We start from the raw sequence: 14,022 nt of genomic DNA on the forward strand, positions 1-14,022 counted from the left end.
GTTTTCAGAAGTTTTCATGTTTTTTATTTCAAAAAACATACCAACATTGCCACCTACAGGCAACAGTACTTCAACACGTCTGACAGCAGGAGGGTATCTCCCATACTACACAGTGTATGTTTATACTCATTTTCTTACTACTTTTAGTATGCGAGTCAGTATCCTTCCATTTTGTTCAAAGGATGCTGTGCAAGATACATCACTACAGAGATGAAGATCACTTGACCAAAATGTAGCAATTTAAAAAATCTATGTACTTTACACATTTAGATTTAATAAATCTTTTTGTTTTGTGTATTATTGTTATTGTTTTCTGAAACTAAGGCACTGCTTGAGATTAAGTGAGAAGAACTATTTTCTCACCTTGTAAAAGCACAGTATCATAATACCTCACACATCTTTGACAGAGATGGATGTGTGGTCTGCTGCTTATGGCAGCATGTGTTGAATGGCAGCTCTTTCTTCCTCTTCCAGTGTTATTTCCAATCATATCTGTAAAGCATGTTACAAACACAGGATGGTGAGATTGGAGAAAGGAAAGAAAAAAAATGAAAACAGGCTACTAAACACAAGAGGGCACCCTAAACCTTCTACAAGGCTCAGTACAGTATGTATTATATTGTGAAACTTGACCAGGGAGGTCCCACCAACAGCAAAGCTCTCTATTTGAGAATGCCCTGTTCACACACACAGTTATACACAATCACACCTGGAAGTTTTCCACTACAACCACAGTCTGAACCTTTGGGTCACAACCTCCTGCTTCTCAGACCTTTTGGGCACCACTGTCCCAAACATCTGCATCTGATGCAACACTTGGAAATGGTAAATCGCGTGTAAATGAGATGTATGGGACTTTGGGATTGTCCAGTTGATGTCTGGGTCATTCAAAACCAGCAGGAATTGCAGCAGGACTTGTATCCTATGATTTCATCCCATACAGCATGCTCTGTATGGGGATATATACTGGTACATGTTCATTACACACATATTATAATACATGCATAGAGCAGTGTATGTTCGAATGGGTAAAGAGGAAAATATTGGAAATGGCACTCCATTTAACTCTAAGAATAAAAACTGTATACTTTTCTCAGGACTTGGCTGATGGAATGTGATGTTTGTTCTTGTTCTTTTTTTTTCTTTCTGATTGTTTGTCTGAAAACATAGTATCAAAAAACCTCAATTTTCCTTGCATAGCATAATCTTTGCTTTCCATTATAAATATACCCTCATGAAATTCGAAATTCGTGTCAGGGTCTGCTGTGACGGGGCAAAACTCTTCTCGAGTTTCAGCCCAAGCGTTCCTCCTTTAAACACAGGGGCTTTTACTTTGAAATGAGTCTTCCCAGACGGTCGCGTGGAGCAGCGCGTTCCCCGGGGAGGGAGGCTGGGCTTACAAAAGCCTGAAGATCAATATTAAGTTTGAAGCGAAGAACATCACCGTTTGACGCTGTTACCTACAGCTACATAGGTAACTTTTTTAAAAAAAACAAAAAACGCGCTCAGTTAGCCGCAGAAAGATTTTCAAACTAAAGTTGTGGACTGATTCTCCAGCGGCTGCAACTTCAGGACCACCGGCTGTCCAGTGTTTGTGTGGGGATCCATCAACCTTCAGTCTGCAGACGGGATGTCTCAGCGATAAATGACTTATTTAAAGAGGCTGGGGCGGAATGCACCATGGTAAGACTGCACGTTAATGTTTCTCCTGTAGCCGTGCAGACTGAGACAGGACAGAGCAGCGTGAACTCAGAGCACTGTGAACTCAGAGGTTTGGGCTGAGTTCAGTGCTGAGTAGGCAGATCAGACTTGAAAGATATCAGCTGTTGTCACAAGTATTCCAGTGGTTATAAATGCACGCTCCAGCTATACTGATGTTACTGTGATACTCTGGTCCAGGCTACATACACACAGAACAGAACAATATTCATCACAGGTCAGCTCATTTGACCATATTAGACCCTGCCTGAGAAAACAACAGAAAAAGTATTAGACCTTTTACTTCAGTAGAGGTACCAGTACTACATTAACATATTCTACTGCAAGTAACATTTCTTCACTCAAAACAAAACTTACATACAAAGTATCAGAAAAATGTACTTAAAGGATCAGAGTACTTGGTTTATAGTATTAGAGTGTTATGGTAAATAGTATTGCTCCCTGTGGCCCATATGTTACTGTGTATTTCATTATAAAGCTGTTAATGCTAATGCATCATAGCTTAAGTATTTTACTGGTCGAGGTAGAGTTACCTGTTGTGATGAGATGATTCATGGGATAAGGAAAAAGCAGAATAAAGTCAAACAATACAAATCTGTATACACGCTGTAGGACTTTCACATATTTGCTTGTGAAACATTGATTAGTTTTGCCTCTTTGAAATGCCCTGTGCACCGTCTTAAAGCCAAATGTACACCGCATTCAAACCGTTGACAGCATCTGTCAATACTCGATATGGTTACTGAAAGTAGACTGGATGCAGCTGTTCATCTCAGATGTGAATATTTGCTGCTGTTAAAGTGTTTGAAATCACTTCAACTTGAGGATCTTTAGGTTTTGGACAAATTAAGCTGAAGAAGAATTGGGCATTTAACATTATACAGACCTGATGATCTGTTTATCACTCAGTCTGTCCCGGAGTTTAAATGCAATGAGCAGATGAAAGGAAATGCATTCACTCTGTGACTGTATGCAAATAGGTAATGCAATAATATAGTTTATAAGTTCATGAATCACTGTCACCTAACATTCTGCCAAGTTGTTTGTAAAGAAGTAAGCTTTGAAAATAGCTTGGCTGGCAAATCAAAACAGTGTTCTCCTATCTTCTTAAGAGTGTTCATCTGTCTTTCAAACAGTCCCCATAGTCTCACATTTCAAATTGGTTCCATATGCAGGGCAGACAGGCTCCTGGTTTGAACTGCCACATGGAAACCAGGAGGGAAACTCTCTGCCCATTCTTCTCTTCTCTTCTCTTCTCTTCTCTTCTTGTTTCTCTTCTCTTCTTCTATTCAGTTTCTCACATTTGTTACAAACATAACAGTCCAGTCCTCTTCAGATTTCAGGTCTAACTGCTGCTGTTCCTCAGTTACAGGGCCCACATTGGAATTCAGTGCTGGGCACACAAAACCCTGTGCAGCCACAGTATAGTCAGCCTTTGTATGTTAAACACCAGGGATTGCTGCCATGCTGCTGCTCATTGTGTTCTCAGCTGTGCTTTCTTGTTCCTTTGTTCCACGTCTTTGTTGGTGTGTGTCTCTCTGTGTGAGAGCAAAAGAAGAAAAGGAGAGGGCAGACGAGCTTTAACTGATTGGAGATATTGGGTCTATATCAGTTGAGCATGTCTACACACACCCCCTTACATTTTGAAAATGAGAGGAGTGTGGTTTGGAGCTCCAGGGTGAGTCAACCAAGCTTCCTGTTTTCTCTTTCTCCGTGTCTCTCTCTTTCTCTCTCTCTCTCTCTCTCTCTCTCTCACACACACACACACACATACACCACAACTATGTCTGACAAGGCGACACTAGGACCCAGAGATCACAGTCACTCTCAAATCGGTTGTGAACACAACTACTCAACGATTACTACCTTTTCAATAGGTCTGCCATGAGAACCATCCAGCGAAGCTGCTACCCACACATATACACATGCTGAACTCTGTCATTTATTATGGATATTATGTGTGCAAAAGTAAACATACCCACATTAATTACACTTAAATAAACCAAACAATTGAAAACCCAGGTTTATGGCCATAACGATTTTGCAGTGGCCCAGTGTGGAGGGTGTGAATTCACCCTCCCACTCATGCTGACATATACATGCAGCAGGGATGAGTAGTTGTTGGCCTATTACATCATGTACGACCCACGAAATCTCAGCTTCCATCACCTGTAAATGTGCAGTGTGCTGCCAAATGAAGGGGAAAGCTCAAAACCATGACCCTCATATTTAGTCATTAATGAGTTGTCGAGCAAATATCCTCAGTATCTTAACTGGCAGCCACATGGTAGTCAGTTGCTGTTTTGTGATCTGATAAGTGTTGAAACAGCTGATGAGAGGACGTCATCTGCTTTGGCAAAATCAGCTGAAAATGAAAGGCACAGCATTACTTGTCATCAGCATACAGCTACACCGGAGGAGATGTGACATAGCTTCAAAATAGTTGGTTTTGATGAGAACTCTCTACTCCTTGGATTAATGGAATCTCAGGGAAACTTTCCCAACTACTGTCAAAGTGTTTCCTGTCCTTAATTGATCTCAAAGACAGATGATAGAAACCTGGAGATTGTCTTCAAATCAGGGTTATTTCATGTTTTATATTCAGCCTATTTTCTATCTTTATCAGCTGAACTACCACAGAGCTACCTCCAACTGAACATCATACATTTTAGCCCATAAGTGTGTCTTTTAGCTCACCTACTTTTATTTCATGCATTTGACACTTAATATTGAGAGGGATTTTTAAGATGTAAATTCAGCATTTAACAATAGATCAATGAACAATGAAAACAGACACAGGGTTGGAGCTTGGAAAAGAAAGTTGCCCAACACGTTGCACCTAAGCCTACCTCTTACTACTAGCTCAAATTGTTCATCAAAAAGTTACAAGTCTTAGCCTCTGCAACAATTAAAAAAAAAAGTAGAGCTCATAGAACAGCATTTCCTCACAAGACTGAAGAGGTCACTGCAAAGTGAAGGACAAGTGTCACATAACTGACAGGTAGCTGAGCTAGCATTAGTGTTAGCAAGCTTCTCCAATGACTACCTTCTTACAGTATAAGTAATACTTATAATTAATTTAGTTTCTCAAGAGCAAGACACACTAGAATAATACATTTACAGAAGCAGCAGCCAGTGGTAAGATACAAAATGCATTCTCACTACCTCTGTGTGTTTGTAGAGGGAGTGAGTTGCTGCTTTCTGAAGCTTTATAAAATTGCACAGTAATGAAAACAAACTGAACAGAGAATAACAGGAGAGATTTGAGCATAGTGAAAGTGACTTCAGAGGTGCTTTGCCTCCCACTCATTCTGCTGTGATTACAACCCAGAGAGGGACACTGTCCATACAGCCATCTGCCGCTCATCTCTGTGTGGAGGTGGCTTGTGTATCGGTGAGCATTCACATTGTGCAGTGTAGCTTGTTGTCTGAGTCAACCAAGTATTGGGTGGTGAAAGAGAAAGACAGGCAGAGGTAAGAAGAAGCTAGACAGGGCAGCAGGAAATAATATTAATAAATAATAGAAATAAATAATATAATTATAGCAGCACATTCCTAAAAGCCATTTGTTAATGATGTTTGATGGGTTCACACTGGTTGCATTTCTCCATCCCTCTCCGTTAACATTTAGGAGAGAGAGCCCAGTAAAAACACACTACTGAGAAAGAATGTCACCCTCTTTCTTTCTTCTTTATCTTAAACATCTCTTCTTTGTCCTTCAGCCAGTCCATTAGCATTACACCATGATTTTGTCCTTCCATATCTCTGTCAGTCTGTCCAACTTTGGTTCAAACCAATTTATCTTGACATTACCAGCCAGGCTGCAGTTTTCCTCAAGGAAATTGCTCAGTGGAGGTGGTAAGATTTTATACTTGTACACATGAAATAGCAAATGCTACAGGGCAGATTGCTAATCAGTTTGTTGACCACATTTATACCCTCTCAAAACTATTTCCATTTTGAACTTTTTTCCTCTATTGACACCCTTGGGCAAAAATATTTAAGTTTGAAAGATTCCTGCAATAGAATGACTTGTGAAATTAAACTAGAGTAGGTAGTCTCAACAAACTGAATCATGAGGCTATAAAGTTGAAGAACCCTCTATATTTTGTTCCTCTAACAACTTCTCCCTCCCATTGTGTTGGTTAATTAGGCCATGGATTTGTGATGCAAATCTTTTACTGCTGTATGATAGAGCATCTCTTCTTCTTCATAACATAGACATAGACACTGTCACTAAAAAAATATGCTTAACTCCTCTTTTGTATGTAGGAGGAAATAACATTTGAAATTGAGTTTGTACAACATGTACTTCCTATTTTTATGAAAGCAACTTGGTTCACGGATGGCATTTCAGGGCATCTCGGCTACAGCTTGAGATCCTGTCCATGAATATCACAAACAGGATCAGAGACAAAGGGGCAACCATGGTGGAGTCCAACACCCACTGAAAACATGTTTGACTTTGTGCCAATGTGGACACAGCACGGTCATAAGCCTTCTCTAAGTCCACAAACTCCTCAGTACTGCTGCAAATATTTTATTTTAAGTACACATGTTCTAGCATTCATAACAAAGTGATCTACTACCACTTGTTTTAGTTGAACTAGATTCTAACTCCAGTGGCACCTCTTTGGTTTGTGTTGTTTTACTGGGTGCTTTCAAACTTTGACCTGGAGGAGGTGGGACTTATTTCTCCTCACCAACTGGAACTCTGCATGGCTTGATATAGCGAGAAAGTTTGTAGAGAATTATGACTCTGAGGAAGACAATGATTTTTGACCTCCTCTACAGCTCTGTGGTGGCTTCTGTCTTTGTCTTTTGGCCTTGTCCTACTGAATTTTTGTGTCCATTACAAACTAAACCGTGCAATTTCCCAATGGTGAAATGCCGTCCAGTATGATGAGTTAAATTACAGAAGTGCACAGTATATATCCCCACTTTGCCCTGTTTTAGTCTTGTTAAATGCTATTTGACCCGGTGTTTCTTTTCTCAGGAGCAGTGTGCACAGGTAAATGTGATTGGTTTTGTCTGGAGGCTGCTCAGTGTCAGTGTTGACCTGTGACATTACTTTTACTCAGGAACATTATGTTTAGCTCTGATTAAGTTTCGTGCTATCAGCAATAAGTCAGGCAAGAACAGTTAATAGTCCTACAATGGTGCAAAAGTAAAGCAGGTTCCAAAACCCAGTAAACCAGTGGAGTGGTGACCTGCACTGATCCTCTGAATGTCCAGTCTCAGGAGAGGGAATGAAAAGTTGAGAGGACTTACTGTGGCAGCTATGATAGTTTTTTTCCCAGTTCAAAACACAGAAGATATGATATTAGTTTCATTTTGTCTTAAGGAGATGTAGTGTAATTTGGCTGCAGCCCAAATTTGTTTTCTTGTGAAATGTCAGCCTTGGTCATCTTTTGGCTGTCATTTCTTTCAACTAAACTTCCCTCTCATGCAGCATTTTCCTTGTAGGAGAATGGAATGTGCATTGAGGAACAGATTTGACCACGTGTGCACTTCCATTGCTGCCATATGGAGCGAGCATTTTTGTGCTGCAGAGTAATTACTTTCAGAGCCGTGATCTGTTGTTTGGGCTTCATTCTACAGACAGAGATGAACATAAAACACTGCGTCCTTAATTCCTTTGCCAAATGAAAAGAAAATATCTACTCTGCTTAAAACAAAGCTTCATAACAAAGCTTTGTTATTTCAAGGTGAGATCAGTTTGGCACTCTGAACAGAGAGAAATGTTTTGTGGCTGCCTGCGGTACATATTTTATTATGATGTAGCTTGTGGAATGGGAAACAGTCAAGGTCAATGGAAAAACAGTGCAGATGGCTTTTTTTTTACAGGAAGATTTGTTTGGAATAACTAAGAAATGTTCGCCCAAAGAAATAAAGGAGTAGGATGCACCTTAAATTAGTCAACACATAAATCCATGGAAGACTGGGGTGGATGGTTGTGTCCGTGTTTTAGCACTGGTCAAATAGATCTGATAAAGGTCCACATTTTGAACCTCTGCAGTTTTATAGCCTATAATAGAAAACGTTGGTTTGCCATTCCATACAATTACATATTAATGCTATCTTTTTATTTTTTTCACTTCATCATTCAGTCTGACCTTGTGTTTGACGTCAGTGGGAAGTGTGAGGTGGATAGGTGGATGCTAAGATTTCTTCTTGAAATACATAAATAAATATAGTAGCTGGCATGATTCAGGACCTCTGTACAGTTCTGACTGATAAATACAAGTGTGACTGAAGCATCCAACATGTATGCTTTCATGACGCATAGTCAGTAAAGTCCTTTCTGTTTCTCAGTTGCTGTAATTTCTCCTGGCTTATCAGGCGTAGCAGATCTATCTTATCTAATTTCCACATCTTTGCACTGAGTAAACCTTGAGTTAACTAGTTAAATACCAGAATAATAAAGATTTACTATGGGTCTGTTTAATCCTTGAATCTATTTTTGGTCTTCAATATGTGTCTGCTTCTGTTTTGACTTGTTGTTGAGCCACTTTCAGACTCTTGAGTCAGACTCAACTGTGCACAGACTTAATATACTTTTAAAGGCACATTAAGTTGCCTTGCCAGTTGCCTTCATCAATGTTTAGTGCTGGCCATTAGGGAGGAGGGCTTGGACTGTTCAGCATGCAGTAACTATTGAACAATTTATATTAATCTCTGTTATGATCGTTTTGTGCTGTGGTGTATAGGGGACTGCTGGCTGCAAGTAGTATGAAAATGCATGGCTCACAGTGGGTGGTCATGTACAATAATAAGAGACTGACTGTCTCAATGCCGCTGTCACTCACATACACAAACATGTATACTAGGGATGTGCATGAATAATCGATTAGTCGATTAATCGACACGGCAAACATAGTCAACATCTGTTTTTAAGAATAAACAAATTTTTATTTAACACATTTTTTTAGTGGCATGGAGGTAGGAGAACAACTAATGTTTATGGTTCTGTTTCTGCCAAGTGCTTCTTCTCTGCTGTATCTTGCTCTGTATGGTGCAAGCAAAAGACTGCAACAGTGGTCAGGAATAAAAATATTGTATTGTGCCGGGGGTGGGAGGTGTTGCTTAATGGTCTTCACAGGAGTTATTGTTTTAGTAGTTTCATGATCAAAATCGTTTAATAAGGGCCTGTGGACTGATAACTGCGCTGCCACTAACGTTAGCTCACATTGTTTCTAGATGCTCAGCTTGTTTTTAAGTTAGGATTCCTTCATTGTTCATCATTCAGGAGGTTTTTACTGGGAGCTGAATTATTCACCGAGGCTTCATTGAATAAAGCAGTTTCATGTTTAAAAAATCAGTGTTTCTCCGCGACGCAGACACAGGACCTTGAGAGTGGCTGTTTGCTCCAGATCCAGACGTCTCATGACAAAAATCTTCATCTGGTTTAAGATTAGAGTTAGAACATTATATAAAGTGACAGTGACGTGACTTGACACATTAAGAGAGTAGTCAGGTGAAAATGTTTTAATGTGCGGACATCCGGCTGACAGTTGGTGCTTACCGAAAACACTGTGGATTTATTGTACCTAAGCGCTCATGTTACAGGAAACGACAGGGACAAATTACAAATAGCTTTGGTGACTTAAAAGATTTCAGACGATAGGCAGCTACAGTTCTGAAAAAGAATCTGATGAAAACTAAGAAAGTAGCAATAACAGCTGATGCATGGAGAGCTCTCACGTTGGATTTTTCTGGTCACTGTCACCATTACATGAACGGTGACTGGAAGATTTCTGGTTCTGTGCTTTAGACTCTCAGCACAGAGGACAGACACACTGCTGAGAACTAGTTTGAGGTGGTGAGTGGAGTTTGGGAGGTAAAGTTAGTGCATCTGTACACTACACTGCAAAAAACATGACTTTGTCTTTTTGTTGGTTGTTCTGCCACGTTTGTCCAGAAATCTCAACAACTATTAAATGGATTGCCATGAAATTCAGCACAGACGTTTTTTTCAGCCCCATCAGTAGACATAACTTTTCACCTATCCAGTGACATGAGCCCAAACCTTACACCTGTTAAACATCAGCATATTATCATCGTCATTGTGACCATGTTAGCATTTAGTTCAAAGCTCTGCTTTGCCTACATACAGCCTCACAGAGTCATAAGCATGGCTGTAAAACTGTATAGGTCTGTCCACCAAGTCCACCGACTGTATTCAAGTCTGAGACTAAATTATTAGATTACTAAACCAAAACTGAGGGGACCTATAGTTAAAGTATGGCTGTGGTTATGAAACACCCCCAATGGACTATATATGACTTAAAGACTGGTTTGAGGTTTGATGAGGTCTCTGAGCACAATGGGGAACTGGTGGGCACAAAAGCTGAGCTAAGGTCATTGATTGGAGAATGTATTGATTGGGTGTTTGGCGCTTCTGTTGGGAATAAAGTCCACAGCTTTTGTGAGAAAGGTTGAGTGGATTTCCAACACAGAGTAAATGTTACAGTGAGTAGTTATACTTATTGAAAATATTGCTAGCTTTAGACATGTAACCCTTATCTCCTCTCTTCATTAGGTACATTTAACTTTCTTCACAATGGTAAAGCACATCCTCAACTGACTGATCTCAAATTTCAACCTTGTAATTTTATCTAATTGGATCGCTTTTAGAATGGAGAGCAGGACAGGGCCACTCACATTTCACTTACAGGAAGAGCAGTGTTAGGTTTCCTCTGTAGGAAGGATGGCTGTGGAAGTCATTAGGTTTATACTTATTTACAGGACAGTACTGAAATACAAGAATCATTGTACATTATACATAGATATGGAGTTCATACTGTATGCTTTCATGCTGTATGCTTGCCAATGCATTTTCTTGTCCATATGTGTAACTGCCTACATGTATCATTTCCAGCTGTATGAACATTCATTCCTCTGTGTGTGTGTGTGTGTGTGTGTGTGTGTGTACTCATTTCAGTTCATATTATTGCACCTATTCCACAGCTCATTGATGTATTAATCTGCCTCAGGCATGTTTGCCTTGTTTGGCTATACAGTTTATACAGGAACATTATTGCTGCTTCTTCTTTCTCCATACAACCTTTCATGTAATTAGTACCATGTCTTTTTCTATTGTATGGCTGCAAAAGAGTAGGTTTGAGGTGTGTCTCTGGGGTTTGACATTGGAGTGCACTGTGCTTTTTACAGACAGTGCGGCATGTGTGGTGCAGAATGGATGGAGAGATGCAACAATTGGTTGTAACAAGTGAGTCAGCACAAGGCGAGGTGATGGCGAAATTTGTGTTTTAGAGCTTGCATTCATGAACAGATGTCCAAGGACTAGGTGAATTTTCAGTGTTCAGTGTCACTGTATAATTCCATGATTCCACAAGTAAACCGAAACTAAATAAAGCACTTAATGAAAATTCATCTGTATTATAGTGCAGTTGTCTTTATTTTTTAGCATTTCGTCACATTTTTAACAACTGATGACATAAACTGATCGTTTGTTGCAGTGCTTACATGTATAATGTGTGATTCTTACCTGTATCTGTCATTCATACTGTACCCTGAGAACACAGCACTCATAACGCCCTCTTCTTCTGTACCGAAAAATCTAAATTAAAAAGTCTGACACTCTAAAAGAAAATGAGACAAGACCTTTCTTCCTCACCTCCTCCTCCTTTGGCTGCTGTGTTCTTATTATTGTCTATGTAGAAACATTGAATAGTATCATCTCTCTGGATAGCTCAACTCATTTTCTTTTAATCTTTCATGTGATGTCATTATCCTCAGACTCAAACACATCAGAAAATTAAATGAGCTGTGACTGCATTCTATGTCCTGCTACATCAGTTTGCTTTTGCATTTCTTTTATCTTCCCTGCATCCCTTCTCTTGTGCGCTTCTTTGTTCGTGTATGTGAGAGAGAGAGAAAGAGGATCTGACTGGTTTCATTAACGTCTGCTCCCAACTATAGGTTACTGTTGACAGCTGAGGGACACACACACACGCACACACACGCACTCCATCTCTCCCGCTAAATCTGCCTAGATTTTTAGATGTGCTTTTGCCTTCTGTCTTCACATCTCTTCCCCACTTCACTGTTTCTTCAGTCTCGTTCTCTTTTCTGCAGCAGTTATATTTGTTTTCTTGTTGATTGGCACAAGGTAAATTAAATTCACTTTTATTCTTTTGAAGGAAAAAAACATACTGTACTAAATGTGGGTTTATTTGTACAGCAATCCAGTCATCATTTGCTATACATATGGTAAATGACTGTATAATATATTTGTGACTTGGCAGATCACACCATGCACTTAAAGTGTACACCAGTGTCTTAACATTGTCTGCAGCTTGGAATGGCACCATACCCCTACTTAGATCTAATGTGTCCACGTCAGTCTCCTCTTTCCATCATTTGCTACTTTTATCATATTTTGTTGACTGCTCTAATGTGTCGCTTCAATCCTGTTTGTGTCTTGAGACCTTGTTAAATACAGGTGAGTGAGTTTGTACCGACCTGAGTGAAACACTTTGGGCATGTCCCTTTTGGATACAAAAGAAATATCTGGACCACTGCCACACGACTGATGTCAAGTCTTTTTTTTAGCACCAGCTCCTCATCCTCAGCACCCTCAAGCTGCCAACTCACATTGAATTGTTTTTCAAAATTGTCACACATGAAAGAGACGCTGCAATAGAGATGCGTGATATAATTGGCCAGTCAGCACAGCTATCTAGTATCCAATCCTGTTGGTTTGTGAACGTAGCATTGATCCATGTTATTTTGGAAGCCCGAGTACAGTTGGTACAATTTTTGCTCTTTGTATTACATCAAAAAAAAAGTAGTGACTGAATGTGATTGTTCATATATTTCTTTTTCTTGTCCACTAAAAGGTGATGATCAATAATATCTGTATACTTACTCACTTATATTGTGTTTTAATACAGCCAATAATACAGCTCACTCTTTAGTTGCTCTCTGTGACACATTGTACCGTTTCTTTTGTCAGACCTCCATACTAATTGAAAACATTGCTGCTACGTGTTAATCAAGCAAGAAGTAGCTCCTACACTGAGACAATCATTACATTACTGCCATAAAGCACCCACTCTGACCAGACAAGGGTTGGCTGATATGTTTCCATTCTCCTTCTGTCAGTCCAACAACCAGCAGTTGCCAATATATGCGTGATGGTGTGTGTGCTGCCGCTGTCTGATTAAATATGCTTTCACCTTATCCCCTGTCAGCCTTGGTCTTAAATGTGAAAATCTCATTTTACTGAAACATTACAGCCTTTGGACTAGTCTTCTTCAAACAGAATAAACAAAATAAATCACCTTGAGATCTTTGAAAAGCAATAAGCTGTAAAGACAGGCTGAACAGCTGAGATGAAGGACGTCTCTGCTTGTAGCTTCGACATGAACAAACAGGTGGAGATAACATACTATTATATGATCAGAATCCACAACCACTCATACAGTTTTTGGTCTAGTTCTCAAATATGAATTGATGTTGCTTTTCAGCACCAGTCCATCACACAGCAACTGCTAAAGACGACTTGATCGTCATTTAGTCACTGCGCTGTTTTGTGAAAGACAGAAATCAGTACAAGAAGAATGTGCATAATATGACTCACCTCAAACTGCCAGTTCCTGTTAATTTTTTACAGACTTGAATTCTTAAGGAGTCAGTCCATTAAAAGACAACCAGCGATAGATGCAGCCAGTTGCAGATCTTGTTGTATTTGTCCAGTCACCCAGCTCTAGGGCAGACATAGGCTACATCATTGCTTTTAGAAATCTGTGTTTCCTCAACCACACCAAAACTCAAGGCCATTGTTTTCATCCATTCCTGTGGAGAGCATTTTAGTATTAAAATCTTGGCTTAGTGTGTATGAACAGCCAGAGGGAAATGTGCATTTTAGCCTTGCTAGTGGTGAGGTTCTGAGGATTGCAGTGTTGGGTAGTCAGTTCATTCACCACTTTGGTCCATACTGAAACCAAATACATTCCCATATTGTCATCATGCGAACTTTAGCCTGATTTTGTCAACAATAAAGTGATGTCATGCAGTGACATTGTTAGCTGTGGCTAGTTTTGTCAAAATGGATGCAAAGAAATGTCAGATTTCACCAAAGTTCAACTCAAATTCACTTAATCTCTAAAGAAATCCAGGAATTCTGTTGCTGGTGTGACTGGACTCTAACTCTAGATTTTTTTCTTTCTCAAAAACATTGTTTCCCCTGTTTCTTTCTGTCTCTGATACAGTGCTATGTATCAGATGTTGGAGTGTGCCTGTTAGTGAATGGATGATGCCCATTAACACACACAT

At 39.7% G+C, this 14,022-nt stretch overlaps 1 protein-coding gene across 2 annotated transcripts in view; it reads left to right on the top strand.

Annotated features, from left to right (window-relative positions):
* The first annotated feature begins 303 nt into the window (after positions 1 to 303).
* Positions 304 to 14,022, top strand: part of gask1a (golgi associated kinase 1A) — a 39,205-nt gene continuing 25,486 nt past the window's right edge. Inside the window, exons 1-2 of one of the 2 annotated variants that reach the window (XM_018665776.2) lie at positions 304 to 1,474; positions 1,558 to 1,683. In XM_018665776.2, coding sequence (XP_018521292.1) covers positions 1,681 to 1,683 — 3 coding nt within the window. In that variant the 5' untranslated portion in view covers positions 304 to 1,474; positions 1,558 to 1,680. Of the gene's footprint in view, positions 1,684 to 14,022 lie in introns of both variants that reach the window. The other variant, XM_051076251.1, reaches the window with a different exon arrangement.

The sequence above is a fragment of the Lates calcarifer genome, linkage group LG15 (genome assembly GCF_001640805.2).
Source record: "Lates calcarifer isolate ASB-BC8 linkage group LG15, TLL_Latcal_v3, whole genome shotgun sequence".
Lineage (NCBI taxonomy): Eukaryota > Metazoa > Chordata > Actinopteri > Centropomidae > Lates > Lates calcarifer.